General features: G+C 44.3%; 1 protein-coding gene across 8 annotated transcripts in view; it reads right to left on the reverse strand.

Moving 5' to 3' along the window:
• The window catches only part of pgm3 (phosphoglucomutase 3), a 134,072-nt gene that overhangs the window by 89,494 nt on the left and 26,120 nt on the right, over positions 1 to 18,458 (reverse strand). For all 8 annotated transcript variants that reach the window (XR_010976187.1, XR_010976188.1, XR_010976191.1 and 5 more), the window contains exons 3-5: positions 16,441 to 16,625; positions 13,745 to 13,812; positions 13,114 to 13,247 (exon numbers count right to left, since the gene is read on the reverse strand). Coding sequence is in view for 3 of the 8 variants with exons in the window: in XM_068044717.1 (XP_067900818.1) it covers positions 13,114 to 13,247; positions 13,745 to 13,812; positions 16,441 to 16,625 (387 nt within the window). In the remaining 5 variants the exon portion in view is untranslated. The remainder of the gene's footprint in view (positions 1 to 13,113; positions 13,248 to 13,744; positions 13,813 to 16,440; positions 16,626 to 18,458) is intronic.

Genomic DNA, 18,458 nt, shown 5'->3' on the forward strand with positions numbered 1-18,458 from the left:
AATTTTCACCCTCCACCCGCACCCAAACTTTGTGCTTTTGCAGATTAAAATTCAGCCCTATGTTTCCGAAAATGCAAAACTTCAAACAAGGTTAAATACACAGCTTAATTTTGACACTAAAAATACTATTCCAAACCTTGTCCATATACTTCACAGTCCATTAAGCTCCTGAAGCAGCAACACATGCAGAAAAATTGAACTGTACGTTGGCAGACAGTATAATAAAATGGAACTGTATGTTGGCAGACAGTATAACACATTTGATCACTAACTAGAAAGATCATTACTTCACATGTGATCTTGTTAAATTAAGCTTACTTTAATTGTTTGGCTCCATGTGGCATTTGTCCCTGACTTACCCACCTAAGGATGTGGCACCGGACCTCTGGAGCAATCTTCAGGAAGTTAACAGCTGGCACAGTCATCAAGTGATGTATGTTAAACATATGCTCCACTCATTGCAACTTTAAATGGCAGCCTGACATCTCCAAGTATCTGACTGCAGCCAAAATTAATTATATCGTAAATTAAATTGGCCTTGAGCTACATCCATTGGTCTTCAATACATGATACTTTGTCTCAAAAAATTTTGTTGTGGGGCCCCAGCCTGGAAAATAGCAAAAATGTAGCAATAACTTTGCTATAAAAGGTTCCTCTGTGGCTTCTATAGTATTAATACTCCTAGCATTTACACAGTGGAAAATATGACAATGCGAATTGTACGAGACCCAATTTATATCAAGTATGTTCAGAAATTCTGGGTACTGCCTGCGTGGAGTTTGCAAGTTCTCCGTGACCGCATGGGTTTTCGCCAGCTGCTCCAGTTTCCTCCCACAGCCAAACACTTGCAGGTTGATAGGTAAATTGGTCACTATAAATTGCCCCTAGTATAGGTAGGTGGTAGGGGAATTGAGGGAAGATAGGGATGTGAGAGGGTAATGGGAATAATGTAGGATTAGTATAAATGGGTGGTTGGTGGTCGGCACGGTCTCGGTGGGCCAAAGGGCCTGTTTCAGTGCTGAATCGCTAAATAAAATAATAAAAAAATAAAAATATCAATGATGCAAATCTGAGCAATGCTGCTTCCTCCTGTAAATGGGACAATTTGCCAATATGTTTTTTCGACTACAACACAAAAAAGTGAATTCTTTTTGGCTTGATTGAATGGATTGAGTGGCACACGGGAGTCAGATTATTCAAATTTACTAACTGCAGTAACTGGTTCATTGCATTTTAACAATAGTTATCCAATTTACAATTGGACTCAGCCCTCTTTTTTCAACAGTTATGCCCAACCCAATAAGGATGAGAAATTATAATTAGACTTTATATAAATATCAGCCATGTTCCTTGTGTTCTATAGGGAACAAGGCAAAAACAGAAAGAGAGCACCAAGAGGATGCCACAGACCAACATCATGTGTTCAGGAAAGGTGGTTTGGAAAACCGCAGCCTCACAGCTCCAGGGACCCGGGCTCAATTCTGGATACTGCCTGTGCGGAGTTTGCAAGTTCTCTTTGTGACCACGTGGGTTTTCGCCGGGTGCTCCGGTTTCCTCCCACTGCCAAAAACTTGCAGATGATAGGTAAAATTGGCCATTGTAAATTGCCCCTAGTGTAGGTAGGTGGTAGGGAATATGGGATCACTGCAGGGTGAGTATAAATGGGTGGTTGTTGGTCGGCACAGACTCGGTGGGCCGAAGGGCCTGTTTCAGTGCTGTTCTCTAAATAAATAAAAAAATAAATAAATAAAGAAGAACATTTCAGAGGGCAGGAAGATATACCTGGAGTGGCTAACATTTGGCTATGTGACAAAGCTGAACTTTGACGGCTTTTCCAATAATTAACAGATAAATTGTGCGAACTTGACACAATAACTTGACAATGACCAATCTAGCAGGGACTTCAATGTATCAGCAGAGTTACACAGGTGAGTAACTGAGCCAGAATAGGAAGCTCCCAGAATTAATCCTGGTGACTTCAGCCATGATGGCACTGGGAGGAAAAATGCCAATGACTCCAGATCACTACCCACGATGTGTGCTGAAAGTGCCCATGCGCAAGTACGAATGAGCCTGCATGCTTTTGCAGCAGGTAAGAAATGGATCAAACTTGGCTGTGATACTTCTACTGTCGAGTTCAATCTGGACAAATGTGAGGTAATGCATTTTGGAAGGTCTAATGCAGGTGGGAGGTATACAGTAAATGGCAGAACCCTTAGGAGTATTGACAGGCAGAGAGATCTGGGCGTACAGGTCCACAGGTCACAAAGTGGCAACACAGGTGGATAAGGTAGTCAAGAAGGCATGCTTGCCTTCATCGGTCGGGGCATAGAGTATTCAAATTGGCAAGTCATGTTGCAGCTGTACAGAACCTTAGTTAGGCCACACTTCGAATATTGCGTCCAATTCTGGTCGCCACACTACCAGAAGGACGTGGAGGCTTTGGAGAGGGTGCAGAGGAGGTTTACCAGGATGTTGCCTGGTCTGGAGGGCATTAGCTATGAGGAGAGGTTGGATAAACTCGGATTGTTTTCACTGGAACGACAGAGGTGGAGGGGCGACATGATAGAGGTTTACAAAGTTATGAGAGGCATGGACAGAGTGGATAGTCAGAAGCTTTTTCCCAGGGTGGAAGAGTCAGTTACTAGGGGACATAGGTTTAAGGTGCGAGGGGCAAAGTTTAGAGGGGATGTGCGAGGCAAGTTTTTTTACATAGAGGGTGGTGAGTGCCTGGAACTTGCTGCCAGGGGAGGTAGTGGAAGCGATAGCGACGTTTAAGAGACATCTTGACAAATATATGAATAGGAAGGGAATAGAGAGATATGGGCGCCGGAAGTGCAGAGGGTGTTAGTTTAGGCAGGCATCAAGATCGGCGCAGGCTTGGAGGGCCGAATGGCCTGTTCCTGTGCTGTACTGTTCTTTGAACAGCCACTAATAGAACATAGAACAGTACAGCACAGTGCAGGCCCTTCGGCCCACAATGTTGTGCCGAACATTTAACCTACTCTAGGATCAAACTACCTACATACCCTTCATACTACTATCATCCATGTACCTATCCAAGAGTCGCTTAAATGTCCCTAGTGTATCTGCTTCTACTACCACCGCTGGCAGTGCATTCCACGCACCCACCACTCTCTGTGTAAAGAACCTACCTCTGACATCTCCCCGAAACCTTCCTCCAATTACCTTAAAATTATGCCCCCTGCTGATAGCCCTTTCCGCCCTGGGAAAAAGTCTCTGGCTATCCATTCTATCTATGCCTCGCATCATCTTGTACCCCTCTATCAAGTCACCTCTCATCCTTCTTCGCTCCAATGAGAAAAGCCCTAGCACCCCCAACCTTTGTTTGTAAGACATGCCCTCCAGTCCAGGCAGCATCCTGGTAAATCTCCTCTGCACCCTCTCTAAAGCTTCCACATCCTTCCTATAATGAGGCGACCAGAACTCAACACAATATTCCAAGTGTGGTCTAACCAGGGCTTTATAGAGCTGCAGCAAAACCTCGCGGCTCTTAAACTCAATCCCCCTGTTAATGAAAGCCAACACACCATACGCCTTCTTAACAACCCTATCAACTTGGGTGGCAACTTTGAGCGATCTATGGACATGGACCCCAAGATCCCTCTGTTCCTCCACACTGCCAAGAATCCTGTCTTTAAGCCTGTATTCTGCATTCAAATCCGACCTTCCAAAATGAATCACTTCACACTTTTCCAGGTTGAACTCCATCTGCCACTTCTCAGCCCAGCTCTGCTTCCTGTCAATGTCCCGTTGCAACCTACAACAGCCTTCCACACTATCCACAACTCTAGCAACCTTCGTGTCATCGGCAAACTTGCTAACCCAGCCTTCCACTTCCTCATCCAAGTCATTTATAAAAATCACAAAGAGCAGAGGTCCCAGAACAGATCCCTGTGGAACACCACTGGTCACCGAGCTCCAATCAATGCTCACAATTAAGCCCTACACATCAATAACAGTCAAATGGGCACAGCATCAGAAACTAATTGCCATCTGCAGAACTGGAGTCCAAAGGGGAGGCGGTGGAGTAGTGGTAATGTCACTAGACGAGTAACCCAGAGCCCCAGGCTAATGATCTGGGGACATGGGTTCGAATCCCACCAAAACAGATAGTGGAATTTGAATTCAATTAATAAATCTGGAATTAAAAAGCTGGTCCAGTGGTGACCATGAAATCACCGTCCTTTCTCATAAAATCCATCTGGTTCACTAATGTCCTTGAGGGAAGGAAATCAGCCAACCTTACCTGGTCTGGCTTGCATGTGACTCCAGACCTACAGCAATGTGGTTCACACTTAACTGCCCTCTGACATGGCCTAGGAAGCCACTCACTTGTATCAAACCCGCTACAAAGTCTAAGAAGAAGAATGAAACCGGACAGATCACCCAGCATTGACCTAGGCACCGGAAAAAGTCCTCCTTACAACATCCGGGGCTTGTGCCAAAATTGGGAGAGCTGCCCCACAGACTAGTCAAGCAAAGCCTGACATAGTCATGCTCTCGGAATCATACCTTACAATGTCCTAGACACCGCCATCATCATCCCTGGTATGTCCTGCCCCACCAGCAGGACAGACTCACCAGAGGTAGCGGCACGGTGGTATATCGTTGGGAGGGAGCTACCCTGCGAGTCTCCAACATTGACTCTCGTCCCCATCAAGTCTCATGTCATCAGTTCAAACATGTGCAACGGAACCTCCTGCTGATGACCACCAACAGCCACCACCCACACCCCCCCCACCCACTCTTCAGCTGATGAATCAGTGCTTCTCCATGTTGAACACCAACTAGAAGAAGCACTGAGAGTAGAAAGGGCACAGAATGTACTCTGGGTGGGGGATTTAAACGTCCATCACCAAGAGTGACTTAGTAGTACCGCTACTGACCTAGCGGGCCAAGTCCTAAAGGATGTAGCTGCTAGCAGTAGGTGGTGAGGAAACCAACAAGAGGGAAAAATATACTTGACCTCGTCCTCACCAATCTACCTATCGCTGATGAATGACAGTATTGGTAGGAGTGACCACCGCACAGTCCTTGTGGAGTCCTGTCTTCACACTGAGGGTAACCTCCATCGTGTTGTGTGGCCCTACCACCGTGCTAAATGGAATAGATTTCAAACAGATCTAGCAACTCAAAACTGGGCTTCAATGAGGCGCCGTTGGCCATCAGCAGCAGCAGAATTGTATTCAACCACTATCTGTAACTTCATGGCCCGGCATATCCCCCACTCTACCACCACCAAGTCGGGGGACCAACCCTGGTTCAATTAAGAGGCAAGACCTAAAAATGAGGTGTCAGCCTGGCGAAGCGACAACACAGGACTACTTGCATGCTAAACAGCAGAGACAGCATGCATTAGACAGGGCTAAGCGATCCCACAACCAACGGATCAGATCTAAGCTCTGCAGTCCTGCCACATCCAGTCGTGAAAGGCATTGGACAATTAACCAACAGGAGCAGGAGGCTCCACAAAAATCCCCATCCTCAATGATGGGGGAGCCCAGCACATCAGTGCAAAAGATAAGGCTGAAACATTTGCATCCATCTTCAGCCAGAAGTGCTGAGTGGATGATCCATCTTGGCTTCTTCCCGAGGCCCCAGCATCTTGGTTTAAAGTGTGTCTACTTCAACGCCAGGAGCCTCCGGAATAAGGTGGGTGAGCTTGCAGCATGGGTTGGTACCTGTGATCTCGATGTTGTGGCCATTTCGGAGACATGGGTAGAGCAGGGCCAGGAATGGATGTTGCAGGTTCCGGGATTTAGATGTTTCAGTAAGAACAGAGAAGATGGTAAAAGAGGGGGGGGGTTGGTGGCATTGTTAATCAAGGAGAGTATTACAGCGGCAGAAAGGACGTTTGAGGACTCGTCTACTGAGGTAGTATGGGCCGAGGTTAGAAACAGGAGAGGAGAGGTCACCCTGTTGGGAGTCTTCTATAGACCTCCGAATAGTTCCAGAGATGTAGAGGAAAGGATAGCGAGGATGATTCTCGACAGGAGCGAGAGTAACAGGGTAGTTGTTATGGGGGACTTTCCAAATATTGACTGGAAATACTATAGTTCGAGTACTTTAGATGGGTCAGTTTTTGTCCAGTGTGTGCAGGAGGGTTTTCGGACACAGTATGTAGACAGGCCAACCAGGGGCGATGCCACATTGGATTTGGTACTGGGTAATGAACCCAGCCAGGTGTTAGATTTAGATGTAGGTGAGCACTTTGGTGATAGTGATCACAATTCGGTTAGGTTTACCTTAGCGATGGGCAGGGACAGGTATGTACCGCAGGGCAAGAATTATAGCTGGGGGAAAGGAAATTATGATGCGATTAGGCAAGATTTAGGATGCGTAGGATGGGGAAGGAAACTGCAGGGGATGGGCACAATCAAAATGTGGAGTTTATTCAAGGAGCAGCTACTGCGTGTCCTTGATAAGTATGTACCTGTGAGGCAGGGAGGAAGTTGTCGAGCGAGGGAGCCGTGGTTTACTAAAGAGGTTGAAGCGCTTGTCAAGAGGAGGAAGGCGGCTTCTGTTAGGATGAGACGTGAAGGCTCAGTTAGGGCGCTTGAGAGTTACAAGCTAGCCAGGAAGGATCTAAAGGGAGAGGACACGAGAAGTCATTGGCGGAAAGGATCAAGGAAAACCCTAAGGCTTTCTATAGGTATATCAGGAATAAAAGAATGACTAGAGTTAGATTAGGGCCAATCAAGGATAGTAGTGGGAAGTTGTGTGTGGAATCAGAGGAGATAGGGGGAAGCGTTAAATGAATATTTTTCGTCAGTATTTACAGTAGAGAAAGAAAATGTTGTCGAGGAGAATACTGAGATTCAGGCTACTAGGCTAGATGGGATTGAGGTTCACAAGGAGGAGGTGTTAGCAATTTTGGAAAGTGTGAAAATAGATAAGTCCCCTGGGCCAGATGGGATTTATCCTAGGATTCTCTGGGAAGCCAGGGAGGAGATTGCAGAGCCTTTGTCCTTGATCTTTATGTCGTCATTGTCGACAGGAATAGTGCCGGAAGACTGGAGGATAGCAAATGTTGTCCCCTTGTTCAAGAAGGGGAGTAGAGACAGCCCTGGTAATTATAGACCTGTGAGCCTTACTTCGGTTGTGGGTAAAATGTTGGAAAAGGTTATGAGACGGGATTTATAATCATCTTGAAAAGAATAAGTTCATTAGAGATAGTCAGCACGGTTTTGTGAAGGGTAGGTCGTGCCTCACAAACCTTATGGAGTTTTTCGAGAAGGTGACCAAACAGGTGGATGAGGGTAAAGCAGTGGATGTGGTGTATATGGATTTCAGTAAGGCGTTTGATAAGGTTCCCCACGGTAGGCTATTGCAGAAAATACGGAAGTATGGGGTTGAAGGTGATTTAGAGCTTTGGATCAGAAATTGGCTAGCTGAAAGAAGACAGAGGGTGGTGGTTGATGGCAAATGTTCATCCTGGAGTTTAGTTACTAGTGGTGTACCGCAAGGATCTGTTTTGGGGCCACTGCTGTTTGTCATTTTTATAAATGACCTGGAAGAGGGTGTAGAAGGCTGGGTTAGTAAATTTGCGGATGACACGAAGGTCAGTGGAGTTGTGGATAGTGCCGAAGGATGTTGTAGGGTACAGAGGGACATAGATAGGCTGCAGAGCTGGGCTGAGAGATGGCAAATGGAGTTTAATGCGGAAAAGTGTGAGGTGATTCACTTTGGAAGGAGTAACAGGAATGCAGAGTACTGGGCTAATGGGAAGATTCTTGGTAGTGTAGATGAACAGAGAGATCTTGGTGTCCAGGTACATAAATCCCTGAAAGTTGCTACCCAGGTTAATAGGGCTATTAAGAAGGCATATGGTGTGTTAGCTTTTATTAGTAGGGGGATCGAGTTTCGGAGCCACGACGTCAAGCTGCAGCTGTACAAAACTCTGGTGAGGCCGCACCTGGAGTATTGCGTGCAGTTCTGGTCACCGCATTATAGGAAGGATGTGGAAGCTTTGGAAAGGGTGCAGAGGAGATTTACTAACATGTTGCCTGGTATGGAGGGAAGGTCTTACGAGGAAAGGCTGAGGGACTTGAGGTTGTTTTCGTTGGAGAGAAGGAGGAGGAAGGGTGATTTAATAGAGACATATAAGATAATCAGAGGGTTAGATAGGGTGGATAGTGAGAGTCTTTTTCCTCGGATGGTGATGGCAAACACGAGGGGACATAGCTTTAAGTTGAGGGGTGATAGATATAGGACAGATGTCAGAGGTAGTTTCTTTACTCAGAGAGTAGTAGGGGCGTGGAACGCCCTGCCTGCAACAGTAGTAGACTCGCCAACTTTAAGGGCATTTAAGTGATCATTGGATAGACATACGGATGAAAATGGAATAGTGTCGGTCAGATGGTTTCACAGGTCGGCGCAACATCGAGGGCCGAAGGGCCTGTACTGCGCTGTAACGTTCTAATTCTAATTCATCACAGATGCCAGTCTTCAGCCAATTCGATTCACTCCACGTGATATCAAGAAACGAATGAAGGCACTGGATACTGCAAAGGCTATGGGCCCTGAAAGCATTCTGGCAATAGTACTCAAGACTTGTGCTCCAGAACTAGCAGTAACCCTAGCCAAGCTGTTCTAATACAGCTACAACATTGGCATCTACCCAGCAATGTGGAAAATCTGTGCACAAAGAGCAGGACAAATCCAATCCGGCCAATTACCATCCTATCAGTCTACTCCTGATCGCCAGCAAAGCGATGGAAAGGGTCATCAACACTGCTATCATGCTGCACTTGCTCGGCAATAACGTGCTCAATGCACTCAGTTTGGGTTCCGCCAGGGCCACTCAGTTCCTGATTTCATTACAGCCTTGGTCCAAACAAGGACAAAAAAAGAGCTGAACTCTACAGGTGAGTTGACAGTGACTGCTCTTGACATCAAGGCAGCATTTGACCAAGTATGGCATCAAGGAGCCCTGGCAAAACTGGAGTCAAACAAATTGGGGAAACTCTCCGTTTGCTGGAGTCATATTTAGCACAAAGAAAGATGGCTATGTTGTTGGAGGTCAATCATCTCAGTCCCAGGACATCACTGCAGGAGTTCTTCAGAGTAGTGTCCTAGGCCCCTCCCATCTTCAGCTGCTTCATCAATGACCTTCCCTCCATCATAAGGTCAGAAGTGGGGATGTTCGATGTTCAGCACCATTCGGGACTCCTCAGTACGGAGGCAGCCCATGTCCATATGCAGCAAGACCTGGACAACATCGAGGCTTGGGCTGATAAGTGGCAAGTAACATTCGCACCACACAAGTGCCAGGCAATGACCATCTCCAACAAGAGAGAATCTAGCCATCACCATTGACATTTCCATGTCATTCAAAGGCATTTACCATCGCTGAATCCCCCACTAACAAACACCCTGGGGGGTCACCATTGACCAGAAACTGAACAGGACCAGCCACATAAATGCTGTGGCTGCAACAGGTCAGAGGCTGGGAATTCTGTGACGAGTAACTCACCTCCTGTCTCCTGAGTGCCTGTCGATCATGTGCAAGGCACAAGTCAGGAGTGTGATGGAATACTCTCCACTTGCCTGGATGGGTGCAGCTCCAACACTACTCAAGAAGCTCGACACCATCCAGGACAAAGCAGCACGCTTAACTGGCACCCCATCCACCACCTTCAACATTCACTCCCTCCACCACTGACACACAGTGGCAGCAGTGTGTACCATCTACAAGCTGCACTGCAGCAACTCACCAAGGCTCCTTCGACACCATCTTGCAAACCAGCGACCTCTACCACCTAGAAGGACAAGGACACCTGATGCATGGGAGCACCATCACCTGCAAGTTCCCCTCAAAGCCACACACCATCCTGACTTGGAACTATTTATTTATTTATTTAGAGATACAGCACTGAAACAGGCCCTTCAACCCACCAAGTCTGTGCCGACCAACAACCACCCATTTATACTAATCCTGCACTAATCCCATATTCCTACCACATCCCCACCTTCCCTATATCCCCCTGCCACCTACCTATACTAGGGGCAATTTATAATGGCCAATTTACTTATCAACCTGCAAGTCTTTGGCTCTGGGAGGAAACCGGAGCACCCGGCGAAAACCCACGCAGACTTAGGGAGAACTTGCAAACTCCACACAGGCAGTACCCAGAATTGAACCCGGGTCGCTGGAGCTGTGAGACTGCGGAGCTAACCACTGCACCACCCATATCGTCGTTCCTTCACTGTCACTGGGTCAAAGTCCTGGAACTCCCTTCCTAACAGTACCTACACCCTAAGGACTACAGCAGTTCAAGACGATAGCTCACCACCACCTTCTCAAGGGCAATTAGGGGTAAGCAATAAATGCTGGCCATGCCAGCAACGCCCACATCCCCCTGTCATGCTAGGCCCCCACCTACCAAGAATGAGGCACATTAATTTTGTCATGAACATTAATTTTAAACTCTGCTTCTCTTTCCACAGATGCTGCCAGACCTGCTGAGTGATTCCAGCATTTCTTGTTTTTGTTTCAGATTTCCAGCATCCGCAGTATTTTGCTTTTATTATTAATTTTAAACTGTTACTGGAGTGAAGATGACTTGTTAAACAGATCCGCTGTGGCTGGAAAAGACATTTGCAGCCAGACCCTGACATTCAACCCACAATGGACTTTTGATCACCAGACGTTGAAGGTGGGGGAGCTAACATTTCAGGTTGACTGCTAAGATGGCCGAATACACAAACTGGCATAGTCAAACCATCTAGTCATGATTAACCTGGTGGGCAACCTGAGTTTTTTGAATTTGTACCAACAATTTGGGCAGAAAAGTCTGTTTGCTCCTGGACTGAGAAGATCTCTTTCCTGTCTGCTCCCATCTCTTTCTCACCAGCTGCTGAATCCACTGAGGTCACATGAACCCCAAGAGAGAAAAGTCTCCTACCACGAACAAGGTTCAAGAAGAATACTGGGCCCCAAGAAAAAGTAAGATCTGCCTGCAGTCAAGGACTCGACACTGAGCTCTAAAAACCGTAACAACTCTTCAGATATTGCCTCAAACTTTTCCACTTCATTTTTCTTCTGCTCCTTTCTGTCTCTATCTGCATGTGAATATCGCGTATGCATATCGTGTGGGTGCGTCGTGTATCCTAGGCTTTAACCGAATTAGAGTTTAGGTTTAAGTTTAATTAGGGCAGCACAGTGGTTAGCACCGCAGCCTCACAGCTCCAGCGACCCAGGTTCAATTCTGGGTACTGCCTGTGCGGAGTTTGCAAGTTCTCCCTGTAATCGCGTGGGTTTCCGCCGGGTGCTCCCGTTTTCTCCCACAGCCAAAGACTTGCAGGTTGATAGATAAATTGGCCATTGTAAATTGCCCCTAGTGTAGGTAGGTGGTAGGAGAATGGTGGGATGTGATAGGGAATATGGGATTAATGAAGGATTAGTATAAATGGGTGGTTGTTGGTCGGCACAGACTCGGTGGGCCAAAGGGCCGGTTTCAGTGCTGTATCTCTAAATAAATAAACTTCAACTTTTCTTCTTTAAACCTGAGAAAGCCTTTTTGTGCTGGTTTCTTTGCCTTATAATTGGAAAGCGGTAAACAAGGATTCACCAAGGGGAAGTTAAAAACACGGTGTTTTAAAAATTAAACTGTGTTACGGTAAGACAAGGTGAAGGCCGAGAGGGACCCCTAAAAACCTTTCTCACCTGGTCGTAACACGCCATACAAATAAAAAAAATAATGTGGAGATGGAAATAAGTGAGAAAATGAAGCGTAGCCCAGAAATCAAAGGAATCACAATGTATCTAAACGAACATTTGAAAGCCTATATCAGATAGTTAATAAGGATTTGTTAGTACATGGGCACAAACTAGTCTAATACCTTGAAATTAGGAGGAGAGATGAAGGGCACAGTGAGACAAGATTACCTGTCAGGGAACATATGCAAGAATTGGAAGATATAAGGAAAAAGGATCATAAAAGAGGGAGGAATATCATCAATAGTTTCAAATACAAGTACCATTTAGTTTATGACTGATCTATCTGACATACAGTTCAATATTTTTCTGATAGTGTGTCTGTTCTACATTTCAATAAAATACTGAATGACCAAAATCATGGAATACTGGTGCCAGTAGAACAATTGGTTATTATGCACGTCTTTTTCTAGGCATAATCTCCTAACTACAGTTTGTTTAAAAGTTTAACAATTAGTTCAGTGTTGCTTAATTTTGGACACACAGGTACCAGATTTATAGACAGCGCCACAAGTTCTCAAGACCAGGTCTGATGCCATCCAGCAGACAATTATACAATCAAGCCAGATAGCCAGAAATATGTTAAGATTCATGGAAACTTCAAATTTTTATATATTTCTTCAAGAGGTCTTTGGGAGCAGCCATACTATAACTTCTACATCATTAAAAACTGTTTTCTGCTTCACAGCAGCATAAAGTGACTATTTTTGTGCAAGTCCAGAGTTATATTCCCTATCTGATTTTGCAACGCAGTGGTTAAGTGTCCCTCAAGAAATACTGTCTCTCACCCCTTAGGTGGGCACATCCACAGCATGTTGAACCTCCTGGGCACTTCATAAACTTGCTGTAGTGTCTCTTAATATCAAGAAAATGAATTTACATTCTGAAAACTTAAAAAAATGTGCACGCGCAACAATATTTGTGCCTGACAGTAGGGTATGATTAGCAGCCGGGTATTAGAACAGGCATCTTATAGCTCTGAATCAGGCTTAGATTGGTAGCACAGTGTAACAAAAGCCTTTGTTCTAAACACACTAACACTATTTAACATGTCGATTATATCTGGCCAACATAGGTCATGTTCTTTGGAGTTGAGCATTGTTACCGTAAATCAAAACACATTGCTATTGATCAGAAAACCACAGACACAAATTTAGTCATTTGGGAACAGCACAGATTCAGCAATGATCAATTTGCAGTGACTAAATCTTTTTGGCACTGGCATGATTGTTGCCTAAAGGGTAATCCTGCCTGCCTAATACATCACATGGTGAGTTCAGCTTTTATTTGAAATCTCCAACAGGATAGTCTATACAATATCAATATTATTTTTCTAAACAATCTATCTTTCCTATCGATGATAAAGTTACCTGCTTAGTCAGGGCAATAAAAGCACGAGAAAGTTTTTGATAATATCCTTCAACTGTTGCAGTCCCATATTGCTCCATGGTATTCCAACAGCAGACCATATAATGCAGCTGTGGGGTGCTTAAAAGGCCATAGTCTACAACAAAGAGAATCATAAAACTAATATTAGCAGCTCAGTAATATGATCCTCTCGATTTCACCATCATTTTGTAACTGATACAGGATCACAATGCCAATGCCAGAGGTCCCTGCCATGTGAAATTAGAGATAGTACAATGTGATCCAAGTTGCTTGTTAGAAAGGACTTTAAACACACTAGCAATAATGGTTTGATTGGTTGAACATTTTATACTGAATTTCAAATGGCAGGAGTCAGAACTGGTTGGGATACCCTCATCAAATCCTGACGACAACAGTGTATCAACCACTCCCTTTAAGTGTGTCAACATTATGTTAGCCATACACAAGTGTTTGTACCTTCAAGTCACTATACAGGGCCAGAGGCCCAAAAATGAGTTCAGTACCCCAATGAACACATATGTATACAATATTTTTCTTGTTCTTACACAACTAAAGGCGGATTACAAGATCATTTTCAGAAAGTACAGCTAAATTCCTAACTGTGGTACATACGTTGGTAACTTCCACCTGAGGCGCACACACCATCAACAACAGCCTGCGAAAGCTTTAGGCTACTTGGTCTGAAAATGAAAGAAATATAGAGCACAAAATTACAGGGTCTGAACATAGACACACAAACAAATAAAAATGCAGTGTGTTATACATTTAAATAGCATTCGTAACACCCAGCAGGAAGATGTACTATGTATATGTTGGTAATTTAAAGCTTTTTACAGCTCACCTCATGATTGAGTTGCAAAATGAGCCCAAAAAATGTAACTTAATTGTTCACAGAATAATGCATTGTCAGAAGAGAATTCAATACATGTCCAACCCAGAATCAGATTCTTCAGTCAAACAAAAAGCCCAAAAATTCATGCAGGTACATAATTCACCCTCCGACCATGCTACTCCAACCAAGCCAGAGGTTGAAGGGGGGGCGGCATTGGGGGCACCCTTGCACACCCCCATTGCGGGGGGGAAAGCCTTTGCAGGCTCTGTCATGCAGATGAGGGGCATGCCCTCACCGGCTCTGTCGCGCACAAGGGGAGGGGCACGCCCTCACAGGCTCTGTCGCGCACAGGGGGAGGGGGGGGGGGGTGGGAAGCCCTCGCCAGCTCTGTCGCGAGGATGTAACTAGTAGGGTAGGTAAAGGGGAACCAGTAGATGGAGCATACATACTTGGATTTCCAAAAGACAGTCGATAAAGGTGCCACACAAAAGGTTAATCCACAAGATTAGGGCTCATGGAGTTGGGGTGATATATTAACATGGATAGAAGACTGGTTAATGGACAGGAAGCAGAGAGTAGGGATAAATGGGACATTTTCAAATTGGATGGGAATAGAAGGATACGGTCCCCGTAAGTGCAGAAGGATTTAGTTTAGACAGACATCAAGATCGGTGCAGGCTTGGAGGGCCAAATGGCCTGTTCCTGTGCTGTTCTTTTTTTTCTTTGACAGGCTGTGACCAGTGAAGTGCCTCAAGGATCGGTGCTGTGGCCTCAGCTATTTATTATTTATATTAAAATGACTTAGATGAAGAGGCAGATTGCAATGTATCCAAGTTTGTGATGATACAAAGCTCAAGGAGATGGTGACGTAATGGTAATGTCACTGAACTAGTAATCCAGAGACCATAGCAGCTGGTGGAATTTAAATTCAATTAATAAATTAAAAAATTCGGAATTGAAAGCTCTTCTCAGTAATGGTGCCATGATTGTCATAAAACCAATCTGGTTCACTAATGTCCTCTAATCTGTCATCCTTACCTGGTCTGGCCTACACGTGACTCCAGACCCACAGCTATGTGGTCGACTCTTCACTGCCCTCTGAAATACAAATGCAGGCCTTGCCAGCAATGCCCACATCACATGAAACGAATAAAAAAAGTGGGAATGTAAGCTGTGAAAAGGACACGAACAGACTGCCAAGAGATATAGACAAGTTAGGTGAGTGGGCAATAAGGTGGCAGATGGAGTATAATGTGGGGAAGTGTGAAATTATTCACTTTGGTCCTAAGAATAGAAGAGCAGAATATTTTTTAAAAGGTGTGAAACCGCTGAATGCTGATTTTCAGAGACACTTGGCTGTACTCATACAAGGAACACAAAAAGTTAGCATACAGGTACAGCAAGCAATTAGGAAAGAAAATGGCATGTTGGCCTCTATGGCATGGGGATTGGATTACAATAATAAAGAAGTCTTGCTACAATTGTACAGGGCTTTGGTGAGACCACGCCTGGAATACTGTGTGCAATTTTGGTCTCCATATTTAAGGAAGGATATTTACATTGGAAGCAGTGCAGCAAAGGTTCACCAGATTGGTGCCTGGAATTAGAGGGCTGTCCTACGATGAAAAGCTGAGTAAAGTGGGTCTAAATTCTCTGGAGTTTATAAGAATTAGAGGTGATCTCACGGAAACATTCAAGATTATGAAAGGGCTCGACAGGGTAGATACTGAGATGTTGTTTCCACGAGAACAAGGGGGCACAGTTTCAGGATACGGGGCTGATCATTTAGGACTGAGATTAGGAGAAATGTCTTCACTCAAAAGGTTGTGAATCTTTGGAATTCTCTATCCCAGAGGGTTGTGGATATGCTACCATTGAACATAAGGCCGAGATACAGATTTTTGGTCTCAGGGAATCAAGGGATATGGGGAACAGATGGAAAAGGAGAGTTGAAGCCCAAGATCAGCCATGATTATATTGATGGACGGAGCAGGCTCGACGGGCCGTATGGTCTACACCTACTTCTAATGTCCATAGCTCAATGATTCATGTCACCAAATGTTTGCCCAGTCTGCTTTTCAAAAGATTGAAGTAGTACATGTGCAAATACCTGGTTCAGGTCACACTCTGAATTTGGTAAATTCCCTGTTTCAGTGCTAAAATAGGACAACACTATGAACTAAATATTTAAGTTCTAATTTCAGAAATTTTCATGATGAACAACAGACAACACTACAAAATTAACAGGAAGTGCAGAACAAATCAGTACTGAAGTCTCCTTCTTGTTTAATACATTCTAATAATCCTGTATATTAAAAGAAAACTAACGGCATGCTATACACACAGAACAAACAAAATTGAAAACAATCGAGCACCAGTTTACTGAACAAGACCTTCCTCTCAACCAAAAACTGAGAAATAAATGGATGCTCAAATGATTCCAGCTATATCTGTATCACAAAACCACAACACATACCGTGTGTCTCTGCCAAGAACTACCCGAGCCATTTCTTGCAGATTCACAGACTCTTTGTCAAGAATATTAGTCAAGACAGATTTTAGATCCTGCTCTTCAGCATTTGCTAACTGTGTGGCATATGCTTCCCATGCAGGTGCAAGCATTTCTCCTAGAGGATCAACCAATTTCACTCCATTGTCTTCCTGTAATGGAAAGCAAAAATTTAAGATAGCACTGTATATGCCAAGACCTTAAGTACTCTGTAAAGATGTTGATTAAAACTGCTCTACACCTTTTTAGACTATGAGTGAGAGTGGCCAAAGACCAAAAGGTCTGAAAATTAGTGGTCGAAGACAAAAAAAAGTCTGAAATTTTATTGACAAATGATCATGTAATTATAGCACTGTTACTGAAGCAAACTGGTTGCGTAATGGCAATTTCGTATAATTTTGTGTATGTAATGAATAAAATTGCACTCTCAGAATATGACTTCATGAGACTTACCAGAAAGCTGATAATTGGTCTTACAGAGCTTCATGTTCTCAATGTCCTGCTTCTGCCTATTTGTAGCTTGCTTATGTAAAAGGTGTTCTGTGAATATGTGTCAACTTTAATGCAAAGCAGTATAGATAAATATACTTGATGGCACGTTCTGATGCCTTGGTAAGTGATGTGCACAAATCAGTAGGTATATAAATTAACGAAAAGCAAACATTTAAGGAGATATTGACAATCCAGGAACTTGAACATAAAAAGAACAGTACAGCACAGGAACAGGCCACTCGGCCCTCCAAGCCTGCGCCGATCTTGATGCCTATCTAAACTAAAACCTTGTGCTGTGACATACAATCACCTGAATGAAGCAGTGAGCAAAACCTGGCAGGGAGGATTGTATGCCAGTTATGCAGCCTGACCAATTTGCTGTCTTTTAACTTAAATGGGGGTCACAGTTGCCCCCTCTTTCCCTTCCTCTTATTTGACTGCAATAGGGTTTATTCCTTTTTAAACCTCGGTTGTGTTTACCACCTCCAGAAGTGTTTTACCTTTACTGTGATCATGAAAGAACCAATCGGACAGGTTTTCTTGAGTTTAAACAAGAAAGAGGTAAGTTTATTATACCTAGCACTCTAACCCCGATTCAAAAAATACTAAAAAATATGCTACACATTCACACGTGAATCTTACACACACGCACAAATGCATTAGAGGGGAAAAATAGATGTTGCGGTTAGATTAAAGGCCAGAATAAATGGAATTTAAATACACAGTCCGTGAAGCGGACGATCCAGTAGTCCTCGGCTGAAGCTGTATTCTTGAAGTCCCCGCTGGTCAAAGTGCACCTTGGCTAGCTTGCTGTGCTCAAGGTTTTCCGGAAGACGGAACTGTAGTTGGCTCTCTTCCCCTGGTCACTGGCTGTAGCAGTCTGCAGGCTTGTAGGGACTCCAGTCGCACACGGTTTTCAAACTTGATATTTTCTTGGGGTGGGGGGGGGGGAGGAGAGAGAGGAAAAGGGAAGCCTGCACCCTTCTCTGCTGTTGCCCACTCAGTTACTGCTCGTCTCTTCGTCTGTGTAAATGGACAGGCAGTCACACGGTTGCTTCAGGTTTTCTGGAACCTTCTAATAAAATTCAAGGTTCCACATGCCCCAGAATGTCAATTTACACTTGGAGGGGTAAGTCAATATGTGAGGATTGCCTTGACTGCAGTGATAATGAAGGCATTTTAGGTAACTCAATCACTCAGAGCAAGCCATTGTCCTGGCTGGGCTTCTTGTTCGACTTTTGTCTTCAGTTCAATCGCCTGGTATTTCAGATGGTTGCTAGTTTTTTTTTTAAGTTACTACAGGATTTTTTTCCCATTAAAAGTTTAATGTAAGTTTCCAAACAATGACATTAGTATTCCTCATTTGGCATGTAGTGTTTTCTTAACAACATACATTCCATTAGGAGCATGTGATACTCCCTACCCAATTTTCTTTCAGACAATTATTTACCTCCAAGTACAAAAGAGGAAAATCTGCCTTATTAATTTTAGCA

This window comes from Heterodontus francisci, chromosome 13 (genome assembly GCF_036365525.1).
Source record: "Heterodontus francisci isolate sHetFra1 chromosome 13, sHetFra1.hap1, whole genome shotgun sequence".
NCBI lineage: Eukaryota > Metazoa > Chordata > Chondrichthyes > Heterodontiformes > Heterodontidae > Heterodontus > Heterodontus francisci.